The following is an 18,624-nucleotide window of genomic DNA, read 5'->3' as shown; positions in this document are numbered from 1 at the left end:
CTTTTTTTGTGAATTTCATACTTACAGAGTGACTACCGCTCTACCCAGTCAACTTTTCTTCCCTAAGGTGCTGGGAGCATCAAAAAGTCCAAGATGATAGAAAAAGATATCTGCGCAATTAGTGTGTGAAAATCATATACAAATTATTTCAAACAGAGTATTTAAATGTCTTAAAACATGATCTTGACTTTGATCCTAGGCTAAATGATACCAAAAAGTTCAATTTTCATCAAGCGTCCAAACATAATCATAAAATGTATAAGCTACACTATGTCATACATAAGCATTGAATATTTTATTTAATTTGGTAAATATTTTGGAGAATGCATTTTGCCTTTATTCAACAGTGGTCTATTGATATGTGACAGGAAATGATGAGAGAGAGGGGGGAAATGGCAAAGGCCCCTGCCCAGAACTGAAATGGGAGATAGACTCTATGATAACATACTGAAGAACATATTTGTACATCTTGTACGTGTATTACTAAACTTAACCATCACTTTCCTCACACAGTAATACTCTGAATCCAACATGAAAAAGTGGCAGGAGAGCATAGAGAGGATGTCACCTTGTCACAGCTCTTCATGCACAATAACAGGATAGTGTCTGACAGGGACCATATGATGAACAGATTTTGAAACCGCAATTTTTCACACCCGCATGTCACGAATGGGGAAAAAAAAATCATCATGGTAGATTTCCAAAACATTTGACACACTGCACACATGTGCTCCTCTTGTTAATGAATTAATAAGGCCTAGAGTCTTCTGTTGGTTTGAAGGAGTCTGGCAGAGCTTTCAATTGGAAAGCTGGCAGCTTATCCAAAGCACAACCAATCTGCCAAAGCTCCTAAAAGTTGACTGTTGACAGAGGTGTTAACATGAGTATACAGAGATAAAACCCCATACTGAGGCTTCTCGGGTCAGACTGTTTGCTCACTGAGATTGATTCTGGCCATGCATGACCTTGCGCACACACAATGTCCTTCAAATGGCTAAAGTTAGACTTTTAAGGGGTCAACACACGAAACATGGTGATACCAATCACTCTTGTGTTTGGCTGTACCTGCTCCACACCTCTGTTACTGACTGTGTTTACTTATTTCTTGCCTTTGCCTTGCCATTTTGCCTCTTATATCTCAGAGATATGAGTCTGTTGACTACAGGAGCATTTATCCTTGGACGTTTTTTAAAAATATGCAGAAATTAATTCATCTTTTTTTTTTTTTGGGATAATCAATCTCAGTGGATTTATTCCTTAATTAAAAGAGATGTTGTCAAGCCAGACCTTCTCTGAAACCTTGAGGCATCAAGTGTTGTGATTTTACTGTGTAAATACATTTCTCCAACAGAAGCAAAATATTAAGCCACACAAAAGCCAGCTTTTAAATGTATCATGTGGCCTTTGTTGGATTCTAATGTGGTCGAAGATTGTGCATTTTAGGTGGACACAAGGTGGCTACAGGGGCTATTTGAGCCACACCATTAAATATTATTATCATAACATTATCACATACCATGTCAGATGTATGTGTTAGGAGATTAACTGGTTTCTTTGGAGGACAGAGCTAAGAATTCAGCGGTAACATACTGTGTATTCAGAGACTGAGCAGATTTACGGCATATGGTGATGGCGAATGAACCAATTTCAATTTCCCAGAGCAAACAAAATGTGTGTTGAGATGTATCTTGCGTTAGATCAGCTGATGCAAAGTACTCAAACCATCCCCATCCACTGAGGTGACCTCACAACCCTCTCATATCTGCCAAACGACATGTTCTAGAAAATGCTTTTACACAGTTCAGGCTGTGTCATGTCTGTAGTGCTTCATGGGCTTATTTGTAAAAGTGTGAGAGATGTTTCCCCACACTGCTGGCATGCAGGTCAACATCAACATGCAATTTGCAGGGACATATGATTTCATAAACATAAACTTGTGTTGCAGAAATGGCTTCCTTGCACAACGAATTTGTTTCAATCCTTCAAAATGCTGTCCAGATACACAACGTTCTGATTTATTCTGTCAAAGCACACTTATAAAAAAAAAAAACAATATCAAACAATGAGAACTTCAAAGTCATATTTTATATTGTATGTCATCGTGAGCATTTTTAGATTCATCACTTTCATCTCATCACAGCAGACATGGCTCATGGATGAGCACAGAACAGAAAAGATGCCACTTACTTAAACTGTATTTTTTCAACTTTAGAGAATCTGAAAAAGCAATGACAGTGCATGCTGTCTTGCATAACAACCCACTGAAAGATGTTCTTATCCTCCCAAAGCACATCAGGCCAGTTCATCCAGAGGCACAGAAGCAGCCACGCAGCTGCAGCAGCTGTTCATTTGCATCTTGATATGATGTTTGTAAAGTTTCATACTGTATGTCCATATGTTTTTTAGTATGAGCTCCTCATTTCATTTAATTTCTTATCCAAAGAACACAATTGGGTGTAGATCTGGACTTCCATTCATTATTCAGTGAAACCAAAGTCTCAGTTTATTCTATCCTGATTTGTACTTGTGTATTTCGGTTTATTGTGTTGCCTCGTGACCATGGGTGACTTGATATTAAATACAGAGAAGAGTCCTGATACAACACAGCATAGGTAAACCATAGTGTTATACTTTTTCCATACCTGGAATTTGCATTTAGTTATAAATTGCGTGCTATCTGTGAACTAGGTCTGCTACTGTTAAAGTTAACTCAAATTGCACCTTGCTCATTTCCACTGCAAAATTGGCTCTGCATTGTTAAGAACACCTGCACAGTCTGGATCTGTGCTGAAGATAATAATGCAGATAATGATGTGCATCAAGTATTTGTCCCTGCAAACCCAGACCAACCTTAAGTGTCGCTGCTCAATCTTCTTCACCAGGAGCATAAGGATCAAATAAATTGTATTAAAGTTAAAAACAAGCAGACCTTTGTCCATTTTAAAAGAAGTCATAAATTGTTTGACTTCATGCAAAAACAAATTACTGCAACATATCTTGTTGAAGCATCTGTGGCATCCTCTGTCTGCCAGAATGCTTCCCATTGCAGTTTGGCCCGAGATGAAGGCCACGGACTCATCCAGCTGAGAGCAGGATCGCCTGTCCTTCTCTAGTACTTCTCACTCTCAGCGTGTATGTACACTGTCCACTGATTAGCTTCCTGTTTGCATTTTTCCCCCTTTTCTCTGCTGTATACTGTAGCTCTGATAGCATTTCTGTAGTCAGATTTTGTTTCACGACAGATCTGAGGGCTCCCGTCAAGACAGGCTTTCTTTTCTCAGTCGTTTCAGTGGCTGATAAAGCTGCAGTCAGACAAACTGCGCTTGTTGGTGGCCTGTGTCTTCTATTAATGCACAGGACTGAATGAGGAACACAGAATACACTAATTATGCATCTTAAATTCTAATTGGAAATGGTTGCACAGCTTGTTCATTTGATTAATATTTGAGATTTATAACAGAGGACATGATGAAAAGAATGTGTATTTATTTTTCTTGTTTTGTAGATGAGAGCTCAGTGGGAGCTCAGTGGGAAGAAAGTTTTGTTAAATTATAGGGGGTAAGACATTTATTTTCAGACATCATGGGGGTGATCCCACATTAAAATGTATTTTACTCTGATAGAAAATGGAACCCATTTGAGTTTTTGTTTGAAATTAGATGAGAGGAAAGAGGAATGCAAGTGAAGCACAAGTCACCTGCTTCAGCTCACATGCTTTAGTTTAGTAGATTTTCAGCTGCAACCAGCAGTGTAAGTCACTTAACTACGACCGTGGCATTGTCGGAGACAGCTACACATCTCTGTGATTCTGGCTGCAGCACCACTTTGAGTTTACTTTAGTTTTCTGAAGCATAGTGTCACATCAGCAGAGGTAGATTGGCCACCGGAGCTGTGGGAGTTTTCCTGGTGGGTCACCAGAGAGAGGCAATTGTGCCACTGCAACACCAGCTGGCTCGATACAGGCATGTTTATAGCTGGATCATAAATTCAGTCCTTCTTTTTCCCGAGCCAGTGTTCCACTGGTACATTCTACATTTTACCCGTGGAACTGATGTCCTGTGCATTACAATGAACAGCTTAAAACAAAAACGTTAAAAATTGATGCAGTGCCGCAGCAGAGATATCATCTTATTTGTGCCCACATTCCCCACAATGCATCTCAACCGTTCTGACCAATGACAGCTTAGTGCCAAGCAGGGATTCTCTGTGTTATGCCAGTAGCATTTAATGTAACCTCTAGCTACCAGTCTCAACGTTTTTAAATCTCTGTTGATAATTTACAGCCAAATCAGTGCCCACTAGCAATTCACAACTAATAGTTTCACATGAAATCATACTCTGACAACACGCTCCTAATTCACAGTGCAGCAATTAAAAAAAGGTAGACAGCAGGGTGCACTTGCCACTTTCCTCCAGAGGCAGGAAACATCTGTCACTATGGATACTGACAGATGCCTGTTGTGTTACATTATGTGCAGGTTATTTTCAACCCCATGAGATCCCTGAAGCAGCAAGTATGTACTATAAAATAGCATGGTGTGGTCTTTATTTTTTATGTTTTTATTGACATGTGTACATAGACACAGAATCTGAATTTAGGCACTAAATGCTGTTTTTCCCTTTTCTGACTTCACCAATATCCTAGGGTTTTGTCCAAACTCACCATGAAAAGACAATATAAAGAAGGAAAGGCAGGGAGGGTTTGATTAAGAAGCAAAATAACACTTAGATTAATATGATGTTTTTCTGCCAATATTCAGCACCCATGAAATTTGGATTAGCATTTTTAATAAAAAGACAGCAGTATAGGGTTTTATTGTCCACTTCCACCTGGCACTAACTGGTTTTGTGCGTCCACATAACAGAGCACTCTCAACCACAGAAATGATTTTCAGCCCCAAAATAAAATATTACTGGATTGGTTCCTTCCTAGTTACCCTGCGTCATTAGTTCTACTGGCAGATTTTCACAAAAGATTGAAACTGCTGGCTGGTCTATAGTGTCTGTGCTTATTGAATGTGTGCACCTATTTGAAAATAAATGTATTACAGTCAATCCTGTGTGTACACTAATTAGAAAATGGTGGCTTCACTTCTGTAAGAATCATTTAGAATACAATACCTCATCTTTTCTCAAGGTGCTGCACTGAAACAAGAGCTGAGACTCTGCCAGAATATTTACAGTCAAATAAAGCATCAGTTACAATACACAAAAGCCTGATTTGAAAAGAGCAAGACAGCCAGCTGACCCTTTTATTGGTGTGGATTGCGCAGTGCAGAGAACAGTACAATTGGGACTCTGATTTCTGAGGAAATGCACATCTGAAGTGCATTTACAACAGTAGGATAAAAGAAGAAATTCATTCAACTTTTTCATTTTAACACTTAAACATACTAACAGATTCAATATGTGCTCTGAGACACAGTTCTTTTTAAGGTCTAATTTTTCGTGCAAACCGTCATGAGTGACGGGTTCATGAGACTCTGATGGTTTCTATCAGCAGTTTTCAGTTAACTAATGATACAGTAAATCTAAACGAGCCAACAGCCTGTGACCAGGGAAGCAAATGGAGTATCTGTCCTGAAAGCCAACACACAGAAATATCAAGAACAGATTAACAACCCTGTATTCCTTTACTTGTTTTTTTGGCTGACACTGAAAAGTAATTTGTATTTGGAAGGTTATGAACTGTTCAGTGCAGATGCAGTATCATCATCCTCCTAGCCCAGTGAGCAGATATGCTTGTAAGAACACTGGCTCAGTATAGGAAGACGCATGAACTCCATAAAGTATACTCATGCAGCACAATTCCTCTATTAGGCTTGTCACATCTGCAAAGCTTGATTAATATTTACAGCTTAGACTCAGCAAGAGTACACAACATGCACATTAATTATTGCGAAGTTCTCCAGGCTATAAGTTGCTGGAGTCTTGTGAGTTGTTCCATACTGCACTTTAATTGCTGAATACATTATTTTTCATTTGTAAGTAAGGCCCTGTTGTGTAGAGCAGCAGTCGTAACGCAGAGAAAAACTTCACACATATCTTATTCTTATGTAAACAAACCCTAGATACTCCGCCGTGCACTGGACACTGTAGAGTGAGAAACTGTTTGCTTTGTGTTAATAAGCCCAGTGGAGAAATTATCCAGTCAGCAGTAATGACTGATGTTAGTATATGAATAAAAATTAGGAGGAATAAATAAGGTGAAGTATCAAACTTACTGGGACTAGGAATTTTTTAATCTCCTCCAGGGCGTGACTCATGCGGGAATAAGCCTCTCCAGGTGGAGCAAAGACTTCAATTAAAACGTGAAGATCATTACTCAGATGGGCGTATTTGGCCTCTCCACTTTTCCTTAATTCTTCCTCCTATAAAAAAGAAAGAAAGAAAGCAAATGAGGTATTGTGTCCATAAAAGAGGATGCAAAATTAAAATGATTAGCATCCATTTCATCTAACAATATTATTATATTATGCTAATTGTAATGAATAGCACATTAAATGCTTGTTTTAATTAATGTGTACTAATAATGTATGAATGAGGTATTTGGAAGTCAGTTTTCTGCATATTGTACACTGCAGGTTGAAAAAACAAAGCTGATAAACTGAATATGTTGATTTTATCTTCATTGTGTGCTTTACAGAGCTGGGGAACATATGACCCTGGAAAATTAGGACACTTTGTCATGTTCCCATTATGTGCCATTAAATACAGGGAACATAGGACCCTGAAAACATAGGAATGAGAACATAGGAATTGCAGCGCTGTGAGACTGTACAACTACACTGTACAACCGATGTTGCACTGATGTTATCAATTTTGCAGGTATTTAGTCATAAACCAAAGACAATTCACTGAAAACCAAAAATATTAACCTCATGGTGGTGTGAGGAAATGTCAGAGGGTCACCAAAGACATTCACCCTCCAGGGACCATAAATGTCTGCACAAAAATTCATGGGAAACCATTCACTAGGTGTTAAAATATTTCAGTCTGGACCAAAGTGATGGACTGACATCGCTTTCCCTAGAGCCATGCAGTTTGGTTAAAAATTTACATCCAGGCAGATGGGATACATCTGCTTTAAAATCATATGAGAATGAAGCGACTTCTCCTATTTTCCACTTTCTCCCCTCCTTTCATCAAAAACTCTTGGACATGCAGGCTACAACCTTCAGTACCATTTATGATTTGTTTCAAGACAAGGAGACACTTTAGCAATCACTACATTCATCACCAAGACACTCAGAAGCACATTCAGAAACATTTCTGAATGATATGTGGCCCCACTTGTATAAGGAATAACTTAACTTCTACACGATAATTACAGTTCATCTGACAACTACAAAAAATGGTGACAGGAATAACAGACTAGACAGTAGACCTCTGTCATAGATTGTGGCACTAGTGATGCTGTTAGTGAATGTTTTTTTGATAGAAATTGAATTTTGTGATTTTGTGATTCTGTGAAGAATGCTCTGCAGGCACCACTCCAAAACATCGCCCTGAAATGTTTAAATGGACAGACATCCTGTGACCCAGACATGGCATTTAGTTCCAATCATCTTGATGGTCAGTAAATGATTTGGTAACTGCCTGTGCAAAATGAATGTGGGAGGAGGTGGGAGGGGCATAGTGCCCCTAAAAGGGGACAAAAAAAAATAAAAAATATTGTATCAGGAATTGACATCACACACAGACTAAGGAGAGGACAGGTGGAAAGAACCCTTACTTTGTGTTCAGACAGACATATGCTCACCAACAAGGAATCATGCAAACACTAGGAGGAAATGTCAGCTTCTGTATATGTACAAAAAAAAGTCTAACAAGGTAACAAGGTTGGAGGCAGCCAACTGATTAGATGATGAGACCCACTCAGGGCACCTGGTGGACAGGTGGAGTATGACAGATTTATTCAATAAAAACAAACATACAGAGAGACCTTCTGCCTGTGTGAAGCAACACGTGCAGTGCCTTTTCAGATATAATATATATTTTTGAATTAATTACAGCATGCATATCAGGAACATAAGTGCTTAGAAAAAAAGATTGGCAAGGTTTCCACGTTCCCTTTATCAAATTTGAAATTTCATCATAGTTGTCACTATAAGTGGTGCTAAATAAGCACAGTAATGTAACAGACAGCTTTCACAGCAGACATCTTGAGTTGTTATAGCAGGAAAAGCAGAGGCGCAATTAACATTAATGATGCCAGCATTCTACTCACGTGCTTCAGTTTTGGTGTCCTGTGCATGAGCATACTTGCTTACTTACATCATTAAAGCTATTAGTCACACCTGTGCTTTTATCTGTGGAAAAGGCCTCCGGTGGTGCAAAGTCCATCCACCATAAGTTGCAGTTGAAAGCTCCAGAAAGAGGTAAGAGTACCTTGAGACAATGTTGGTTGGTTGGTTCACCACTTTAGCCCAGACTGAAAAATCTCAATCTATTGGATGGATTGCCATGAAATTTTGCATAGATATTTCCTGGTAACCAGAGGATGTATGCTAATGTCTTTGTAGACTCCCTGATTTCCTTGCACCACAATGACTATTGAATGGATTGTGATAAAATTTGGTGCAAACATTCAAGTTCCTCTCAGAATGAATTGTAAGAACTTTTTCATCATCTTAATTTTCATACCACTCACTTCCTGAATATCTGCCAAACTGATGACATTCTCAATAGCCTCAGCTGTACTTTGTGTATACTGCTAATTAGCTGGTGTTAGCTAAGATGGCAAACATGGTAACTACTACACATGCTAAACATTAACATGTAAATATTCACATTAAGAGCATGGCAGTATGTTAGCATTTAGCTCAAAGCACCACTGTGTCTGAGTACAGCCACATATTAGCGTAAGCATGGAAGTAGACTCTTATTCTGGTAAAATAACATATCCTTGCTAATATATTATTCATTCCTTTGTTGAATAACAGTCTGCATAGCACAATTTAAAACTGTGCTTACAAAGTGCTTTAACTATGAAATAAGAGCTAAGGTCTGAGAGGATAAATGAAAAAACAAAACAAAGCATAAAATTTGACTGTTGAGTTTGGATAGTCTGTATTAAAGCAAGTCTATGAGAAGGCGCAGCAAACAGTTCCAAAATCTGATAACGCATTCACCTTTTAGTCTTAACCCAGGCCCTGAGGGGCCTGCCTGAGGCTTCACACCAGCTTTAAAGGCTTAAAAGATCTGTAATATAGTTAGGGGCCAGTCCTAACTGTGTTGTTTAAAAGGAACCAGTTGAATAATAAAACTCATTCTCCACTGAACAAATACTCAGAAGTAATGTCAGACTTGGAGTGGAAACGTTTCTCATACTTGTACCAGCTACAAATGCAGCTGATACATTCTCAACCATGTAGAGATCTTTTAGTTATCTCAAAATAAAGACCAGTTAGGAGTCTTTTTTAAAAACGTGTATTCATTCATTCTGCACTGCAACAGTTGTGTGTTGAGTGCTTTGCTCAAGGACACCTTGATTCAGAGAAGTGCCACTCATGCAAACGTTTGTCCTTCACAGGGCCGTTCTCTAGCCTCTGGGAGAAGTCAACTTTAATTAAAAATTGCTCCAAAATTTCGGCCGGCTTCTATCAGAGTCTATCACTCCAGATCAGATCAAAACCTGCAGATGATCGAGTGTCTGAGTTGTTTCAGTTCTTTGACACTGAAATGTTTGAGGGAGTGTTTTACAGTGGAGAGACAGAGCTTTACATCAGTCACCATGACTGCAGTACGCTTGTGAGTTTAGTCAATCAATATTGTATGTTTGCACTGCTATAAGGACTTAAGGACCTTAAAAATAAAAATTCTCTCTAACCTTGCAGTGTTTGCTGTGACTAGCAGTACACACTCTACAGTCAGAGAGGTGAATTGAGGACTCTCTGCTTTAGCGCTGCTATGACTCAGCACAGTGTTAAACAGGCTAATACCTGTGCACAAGGTGTAATATTGACCATATGGTCTAATATGAGTGGGTGGGCTGCTCTGATGATTTCCAAACCTGAGATATTCCCCCACTGCTGACCTGATCTACCCTGCTAAGGAACTGGATGAGATGGCATGATGTCAATGTGATTTTTGCGTGTAATGGGCCTCTGGCTATCTCTGTACCACACTGCATTGTGGCCAGCTGTTTCGAATGGCAGCCAGCCTTTCAGTCACAACCTCTAGGCATCAGTCTCAGGATGTCAGTCCCTTAGACAAGCTTAGACTGTACACAAAATCAATATCACAGACCGAAAACACCAAGCTAAATCCAATCATTATATAGCCATCCTTTGGTGAGAGACAACTCTTAAGGGTCTATTATTTTTCTTCACTGCCGCACACAGCATGTGTCTCCCTCAGACTGAAACTGGTGGTTATAATGCATGCTGTGCAGTGCGGACTGACAAGCAGTGTACGCATGTAAATATTGTTATTTTGCTGACAGTTTGGCTGTTATTAACATTTTAGCAGCTCTTTACTTAATTTTTTATTTTTAAAAACTGAAGGCAAGTTAATACAGCAAGTGAGTAAAGTGAATGGACTTAGTGGCAGTAAGCCAAATTTTTAAATGAACTCTTGCACATGGCCAAGGCACATCCAGAAATTTGATGGTAAAGAAATGTTTCAGTGCTTTTAGCTGCTGTCAGAAATGAAGACTTTCAGCTTTGCAATTAGGCCTGAATGGAAATCCATGAGAAAGCTATTTATTTATAATTACAAAGCCACACTATTATAGAATTTTTTTTTTCAATTTTTCATTTAGTTGGCTGCACTTTTTTTAAGTTGGCAGGAGGTCTATGATTGGATGCTAGAAAAAAAAATCTACACTATATAGCAGGGACTGTGCATTGAGTACATGTATGTTATGTATGTATTTTCACAGAATTTTGCAAGGCCATCAATGAACTTTGAACTTTTACAACTTATACACTAACATTTACAAGAATCCTTAAAGTGCCCACAAAAGAAGTAAAGTTGAACATTTATATTTCCATGAGAAATAGCAAACTCCATTGGCTGAGGAAGATCGTGTGACATGATCAAATGCTCCAGTACAGCTATTGAACCTTGTGATGACTTTGCACATGCAGCTAAATAATGTACAGGTGACAGCTAAAACCATAACAGCTCTTGCAGTCTTTTCCCCTCGACATGTTCTTGACGTATTGAGCTGCAGTTTCAGTTTCACCAAAGAGGTGGCAAGACTGCAAGTCTTTTGTCATGTCTTGATGTCTGAATCAGAGGCTACAGTAATAATAGCGATGTAACTCTATAGCAGCACACTGAGACCTGTTATGAGTGTGAATGCCAGATCCAGCAGGCTGTCTGTGCACATGCTTGGATAAGTTTGGCTCCAGGGGACCACAAGTCAGCAGGATAAATGACTTTGGCAAAGAGATTCATTACTTTGCATTCATAATTGACTATTACCAAATATGCTATTAAACAACACACAGAAAAACATTCCCATTTTCTCCTACATATGTTTGTCAACTGAAAGCTATTAATTTTACTCTGGGTGCCATTCATCTCAGTCACAGCTCAGATGTTGTTTGTTAGAATATTCTTTTGTGCGTTGGTGAAATTTTGAGCACTTTGTTTCTGTAATAATTTCCATTTGATCTATAACTTGGATCAGCCAAACAACTATATTTCAACACAAATCGATTTCTCTCTTACCTTGCCTTTATCCCTCATGGAACCTTTGCCGAGGATGGACATCTTCACTCCTGTTTCCTCTTGTAATCGTTTCATGGAATTTCCCCGCGGTCCCAGCAGCTTCCCGACAAAATTAAACTGTGACACAGGACAGAGAAAAGAAGCAATCAGATTACTTATCAATGCTTTCAACATACAGCATGTAAGAGGAGGATATGTAATGAAAAAGATTTGATTTATTTGTCAAGATAAATATTTCTGAAGCAGACTCTCTCTTTATGTCTTGGGTATGAAAGAATTTGATCCGTTTGGAGAAAAGGTTAACCATAAAATATGTTTGCTGGCCATTAGTCATCTATTATCAATATAATATCACATTCCATTCACCATTCATCATGTGAGGAAAAGCTCTAATGTGGCCTGTAATAGATCAATATAATTGTGCTCTGTATGTAGCATATTAAAGGTGAACGGGATCCTCATCTGCTTTCTGGCATAACATATGCATCTATCCTTTTTCCTGAACTGTGCCCTCGCTAGTCATGTATCTTATTGGTGTTTAGGGTCATGCGTGTCCTGCTGAGGAAAAAAAAAAAAAGGAAAGGGAGCATGGGCTCAAACCAATAACGTTCCTGAGACTGTTTCAGAGGTCAGTGCTGAGATAAAGTCAGAAATAATGAGTTTCTTCCCAGTGGGAAATTAAGTAATACTATCCAGATGACAAACTATCAGATTCAAGCCTCGGGGCTCTGACTATCATTTCCCTCTCACTGTGCACCAGCTAGTGTTCATATTGAGAAAAGTGGCTCTGGGTTGTTGCAGGCACAACACTGCTGAGATTAGTGGTGATTAATCTGAGAGGTGAAACTCATAACACAACTGTAGTCAAATGGGTCGTTTTTGAAGAAAATATGGGCAGAAGATTATTATGAAGAAATTATGAAGAAATCTTGACTTGACAAATCTCAATCTTTTGCTACTTGAAACAAATGCATTAAGGAGACTTACAATGTCTCACATGCTGTTTTTTTAATTGTAATAAATGGTCTGACCTTCAAATGTTTGCTGTTGGATGAGATGATAAGAGACCACCTCCAGAGCTGAACAGGTGGTCAGACGACCACCACAACATACTCTGGCCAACCCTAAAATGATATTAACCTTTTCACAAAGCAGCCTCTCCTACTGTGGCTGAGCGGCTAATAACTTCACTGCCAGCTGTGTAGCTGCTGCAACTCAACTCCGACAAATGCACACTCAGCTCATTTCATGAACATGATTAACATCACGAGTGAAAGCTACATCTCAGGTTTGGGAGGTGCCAGGGACACAGAGATGAAACCATCAAAAAATGTAAAAAATAATTTAAAAAACCCCCAAAGTATCAACATCCCTTCTGTCCTCGCCTGTCCTCTGATCTGAATGATTAAGGCACCTTTTGTGGATGCCTTTCGTCACAGGGGTTGCTTTGACAGGACTATCCTATAGCTGGCAGGGAGCTTGAGAGCAGATGGTGGCTGCGGCTACGTTGAGAACACGCTCGCTGGGCGGTAGAAGAAGAGTGGCCTGTTTTCATTAAGCTAATGAATGTCTGGAGCCACTCTGCTGCTCCATGGCGAGCAATTTGGGCTTCAGAAAGGGGCACGATTCAGTGTTAAATGAGGTTTGAAATGATGCTATGTGCCCCCTGCAGTCTCAACACTGATAACTATGCAGATATTAGAAGGAAGGGTGTTGTGAATACTGCAATTATGCACAAAGACATGGAACAAATATTCAGTGATAAAATGGGTGTACTGATCTACTTATTTGTATTTCACAAAGTGTAACTTCCACATAAAGGACAAACATTTGATTGAGAGCTTCTGTGCAGGAATAATTCTGATATATTAATCTCATTAATCATACTAATTCTAAAATGCTAATTTCATGAAGTTTGCACCCCAAAGTCTGCAGGGCTTAAAGCGCCAGGTGATAATTGAGTTGTGTCACACAAACATGAATGTGCAAACCTGTTACAACAGCTGAGCAAAGCACAAAGCCCAAATCTTCTCACCAGTGGAACATATGGTGGCCTTGCACCACAATTTAAGAGAAACACACACAGACAAAGCATAAGTTAAGTGACAAACAAGTTGACAACAAAGATGATGAAATATAAAGGAAATACAGAAAATACAAGTAAACATTTCCATTTTGTTCTGTACAACAGTATTTCTGTATTTGCAGCATGTTTCAGTATGATGCAAATGTGCTGTTAAACTGCCAAACGTTCCTCTCAATCTTTTTATTTTTTTTTTTTGTATGTATTTTCTTTTCCCCTTGCATATAAGAGAAGCTCCACCAATTTTACACATCAAATGTTTACAGGTCTTCGGGAGTTCTCCTGCATATGTAAAAAAAGGGGTATAAAAAACCTTTGGTGGCTCCACAGGAGCTGTGTGAAATCTGATTTTAAAAAATAAGTGATGTCACTTGAGTCAGTGTGGGTGGGGTCTGAAGACTACAAGACTACAAAAAAATCTGGTATGGAGTTAGAAAGAAGTGATCTTTCAAGGCTACATTAGCTGCTACTAGCACACCTGATAACACACCTGAATCTCTGGCTGAACTGTAAGTTCTCTAGTTTTGCTGCAATGACTTTGATCCTTTTTCAAATGTTCTTATTGGTTTTATAGGAGTACAGTGCAAAATCGGTGGAGAGCACTTTTAAGATGCAGCACACTGACAGCCACCACAGACGGTAACCTGTTTTGAGTGCTTGAAATGTAGTGCTCCTCTTGTATTGTGCAGGTAAGTCCTGCATTGTTGTATGTAATCCATTTGTATTCTCCTTCCCCTATTCTGTCTGGTTTCATAAATGACTTTTGTGCAACTATGTTTAAAAAAAGTTTCATATCCCCCAAACTTTAATATTAAAGATGCCAGTGATCTAGATTTATCTTCTTGTGGTAACAGACAGCAGCGGCTGAGAGTCACAATAAAAATATTGAAAGATTTTGGCACAAAAGAAACAAGTCTGGCATCATACTTGTCACTGTGGTTGTTTTGTGTATTCACACCCTGTGTGAAAACCAGTGCTATCTGTGACTGAGACTTGACATGGGATTCTTTGTAGCTGCCATGAAGACAAGTAAACCTGAGCATAAAAATAAATGTGTTTTCTACAATGGAAAGACTGAATCGGGAATGATCCATTATTTAAAAAACGTGAAACTTGGAAAACACAGTAACTGACACACACTCAGGTGATACTGGAGGGGCCCTGACTTTTTTTTAATGCTGCTAAATAAGATGAAAAAAGCTAAATAAAACAGAAAAGACAAAAGAATGCACTCACAAAAATCAAAACTAACTCAGTATGGTTTGTTCTAAATCTGCATGTTTCCGTGCTTTCAAATTCCATGGGAAGCATGAAAATCTTTACATTGTGTAGCTTGTCAAGGTGCTGTAACACTGCAGATCTAATAACAAAACAACTTTTCAGCTCTCAGTTTGTAAAATATGCTTGGTGGCCGCATCTTAATACAGTGCACCGGGGCCAGTCAAGATTTGCAGATGTCCTGAGGCGCTTTACTGCCAGGTTAGCAGGCTGTGCTTTTGGGGAAGTCCCGTTCCTGTCTGATAGGAGGATTAAAGCCTAGAGGTAGAGGTTTATGCTTTAATGACAGCTAGGGATGACTGGGCTGCGAGCCTGTCAGAGGAGCGTGTCCTATCAACTCCACAGACATTATAGAAAGCAGATGAGTGGTTGTTTGGTGTGTGTCTGACAAGCGGTGGAGATTTACTGTTCACCTGGTGAGCTTTTCAGAAAGCTATCCAAATCAGCTGAGTGTTTGAAGAGAGGCTGTCTGTCAGTGTTAATGCTAATCACTGGTCTCAGATATTAAAGTGTGACTTTACTCTTGTCTTAGTTGAGGATGTTTTCTCTGGATGTTTTTTCAAAACAACATCACTTGAATGCAAGCACACTCTTATAATTTACACTGAATTATAAGAATGTTATGAATATTTACAGTAGCAATGTGTTTCACAAAGAATAGCATTATCAGTTGAAGTTGAATAAATAAGGAATAATTGCGCATTCACACACGGTAACAAAATGATCTAGACCTTCCCTTGTCATGACAAACAGGAGCAGAATGTTCTGATAGAAATGTCAACCATTAATATGTCCCATTAATATGTAAATCCTGAACTGTAACACAGATGGCCTACACAAACAAACACACACACACACACACACAAAGACACAGTAAACAAAAGAAATATCACAATTACTGTAAATTCTAACAGGTGACAAACAAGCCGTGACAGATTGTGTTTGCTGTCAGAGTAGCAGCCACACAGATTTCCTATTTGAGCAAAGAAAAATCAATTCATACAATCTGCACTCTTCTCTTGCAAGACAACTAACAAGCTATGGCTTTTAAATTACAAATGATAAAATACAACGTATTTTCTACATTGAATCTCTTCTATTTTTCCTTATGGAGAATTTTACAGATATTATAACATAACAAAAGAGAGCTATACTGTTTTAGCAGTTAATATACAGGAATATACAGGTAGGCATTTCATCCATTATTAATGTAAAATATTGATATGAGCAGCTTTAAAGTGAAAGCAAAATGTTTTTTTAAACATGTATTGCTTTATTTTTGTTTTCTCATCTTCCTGTAGCTCTCTCACCATTAGTTACAATTCACTTTAATTTTCTCCAGCTGTGAACAGCTCCTTTCCGTTGTGCACTTCATTTCAAGACAATAGTGTCAATCAACAGTGCACTTAAAAATCAACTGAATCTACACTCCATGCTGACATTGATTTTGTCGCATTAGAGTGAACACACCATGTACCGAAAACCCTGCTCAAATTAGTATCTCATATAGAGCTAGGACACAGTATACTGTATGTGGGAAGGTTTTTAACATGGGAAAGCATGTTATCTTTATTATATCTCATGAGCAGCATTGTGGCAGACAAAGCCATCATACAAACACTGACTCTGTGGGATCCCAAAGTGGAACTGTGATGGTATCATACAAGTGCTTAATTTTAATTCACACTCTGTACTCCCTACTGTATTCACCACTTATCTAAGCAAAACACCTTTCCACATGATAGGCCTTTCTTTGGGACACTGACATCTCTGGGCATACAGAAATGGAATTTCTCTATGGGTAGAGCACAGCTGCTGCACTATTTAAAGGTTACAATAACCCAAGACTGATAAGCTCAAAATTGTGGCACCCAAAAAGACAAAATACAATTTAATGTGTTGTGGGTTGCGCATGTACCTGCAGAATGGATAGTTAAAGCAAATACCCTAGAGAGGTAGAATAGCTTGTTTAAATGTGACAAGAGCAGAAATATGCCTGTTTTGTTTCTTTCTAACCAAGTCAAATTTATTCTAATTAAAAAGGCAAAAATCTTTTTATAACATTCTCATACACATGCAGAATAGTCCCAGCAGTGGACTCAGACTCGCAGACAGCATCAGCCATTGAAAATCCATTTCATGCCCCAAGGTTATGAGATGCTAATCAAGCTGTCTCATTAAACAGCAGAGGATAAATTCTAGTTAAGCGATAATGAAAATGACTATGCTGATTATCTTAATCATATTTTTTGCTTTAGTAAACAGTGATCTCAGCGTACAATTTCAAGACTTCCATAAGCACCCTGTGAGAGTATCATTTGTTTACATGTCAATACAGGACAGGTACAGATGTACCTCCTCTTCTCCCGTTGACCGAGATCAACCCCATTTTCAAGGTTCCATCACTTTTTTCAGGGGGAGATTAAAGATACGAAGTGATGGTAAGGTCACTGGAGGAATGCTTCAAGGCCAGACTCCTTTATCTTGACAGGCTGTAAAACGACAACAAACCTAACGTAGATTTTACAGAGAGTGGTGCACAAAACACACAAGTAGTCCCCTATGAATGATGCATACAACCGGGGCCAGTCTATAACAAGATGCATCATCCTTCCAGGGTTAGATCTGCGGTGTAGCAGCTGCAGCTTTACCAAGCCAAATTCATGCATCTTACCCATTTTCCTGTGCACTTTCATTGAAATTGAGTAGTTTCTTTTAATATACACAGACATACAGTTGTGGAAAGTAACTAAGTAAATATAAGTACTGTACTTAAGTACAGTTATGAGGTAGTCATACTTTACTTGAATACTTCCATTGGCTTTTTTAGAATTCAATGGGACTTATTATTTGCTACTTGCTAGTTACAGCTTTATATCAGTTACAGCTGTGCAGTTGCACCCCCTAGAAGTGACTGGAAAATACTAAAATTTAGATTCCTCAGATAAATTTAACAGTGCAGTCAGACTCATTTTAACTACAGAAACACTAAATAATTATAATTGTTGTATTATAATTATAAATTGTAAATAATTCTAAATTATTGATTCTGTGAACAGGATAAGCAATTTGTTGAGGCTGGTGGTCAGGTTTCATGTCCATTCACTTCTTACAATGTTTGATTCACAAAACCATCTGCTGCTGTTAAACTGTGCATCGCTGGCAGTAGCCACAAATCAAAATTAGATTTTGGCTACAGATATTCAGTGCAATATATGTATACACTCTCACCTCTAGATAAACAGTAAAATATTTCTGTTATATGCTGTGGGGGCATTGGTTTTATGGCATTGTCTGCTGATGCCATAGTTATAATAACCTGCTTTTATTTATCCACGCACACACATATTGTGTGATGTTGTGTGTGTTACTCTATCACACTCATTGTGGCATTGTAATATACTTGATTAACCCTGCGGGGTCTTAACGATGTGATATGAAGGCACCTGGGGCTTGTTTTGCTGATATCATCATCACTAAAATTCACCTAAACAACTAAACTATGTGTTATCATGGAGCAGGACTAAACAGACCTATGAAGGTCTCAGCAGACATTTTAACTCGTCATAGCAGGGCCAGTA

At 38.6% G+C, this 18,624-nt stretch overlaps 1 protein-coding gene across 3 annotated transcripts in view; it reads right to left on the bottom strand.

Moving 5' to 3' along the window:
* Nucleotides 1-18,624, bottom strand: part of khdrbs2 (KH domain containing, RNA binding, signal transduction associated 2) — a 59,241-nt gene that overhangs the window by 24,814 nt on the left and 15,803 nt on the right. For all 3 annotated transcript variants that reach the window (XR_007814783.1, XR_007814782.1, XM_018689900.2), the window contains exons 3-4: nt 11,683-11,799; nt 6,225-6,371 (exon numbers count right to left, since the gene is read on the bottom strand). Coding sequence is in view for 1 of the 3 variants with exons in the window: in XM_018689900.2 (XP_018545416.1) it covers nt 6,225-6,371; nt 11,683-11,799 (264 nt within the window). In the remaining 2 variants the exon portion in view is untranslated. The remainder of the gene's footprint in view (nt 1-6,224; nt 6,372-11,682; nt 11,800-18,624) is intronic.

Source organism: Lates calcarifer, linkage group LG16_LG22 (assembly GCF_001640805.2).
Source record: "Lates calcarifer isolate ASB-BC8 linkage group LG16_LG22, TLL_Latcal_v3, whole genome shotgun sequence".
Lineage (NCBI taxonomy): Eukaryota > Metazoa > Chordata > Actinopteri > Centropomidae > Lates > Lates calcarifer.
This window is presented reverse-complemented; position numbering and strand designations above follow the sequence as displayed.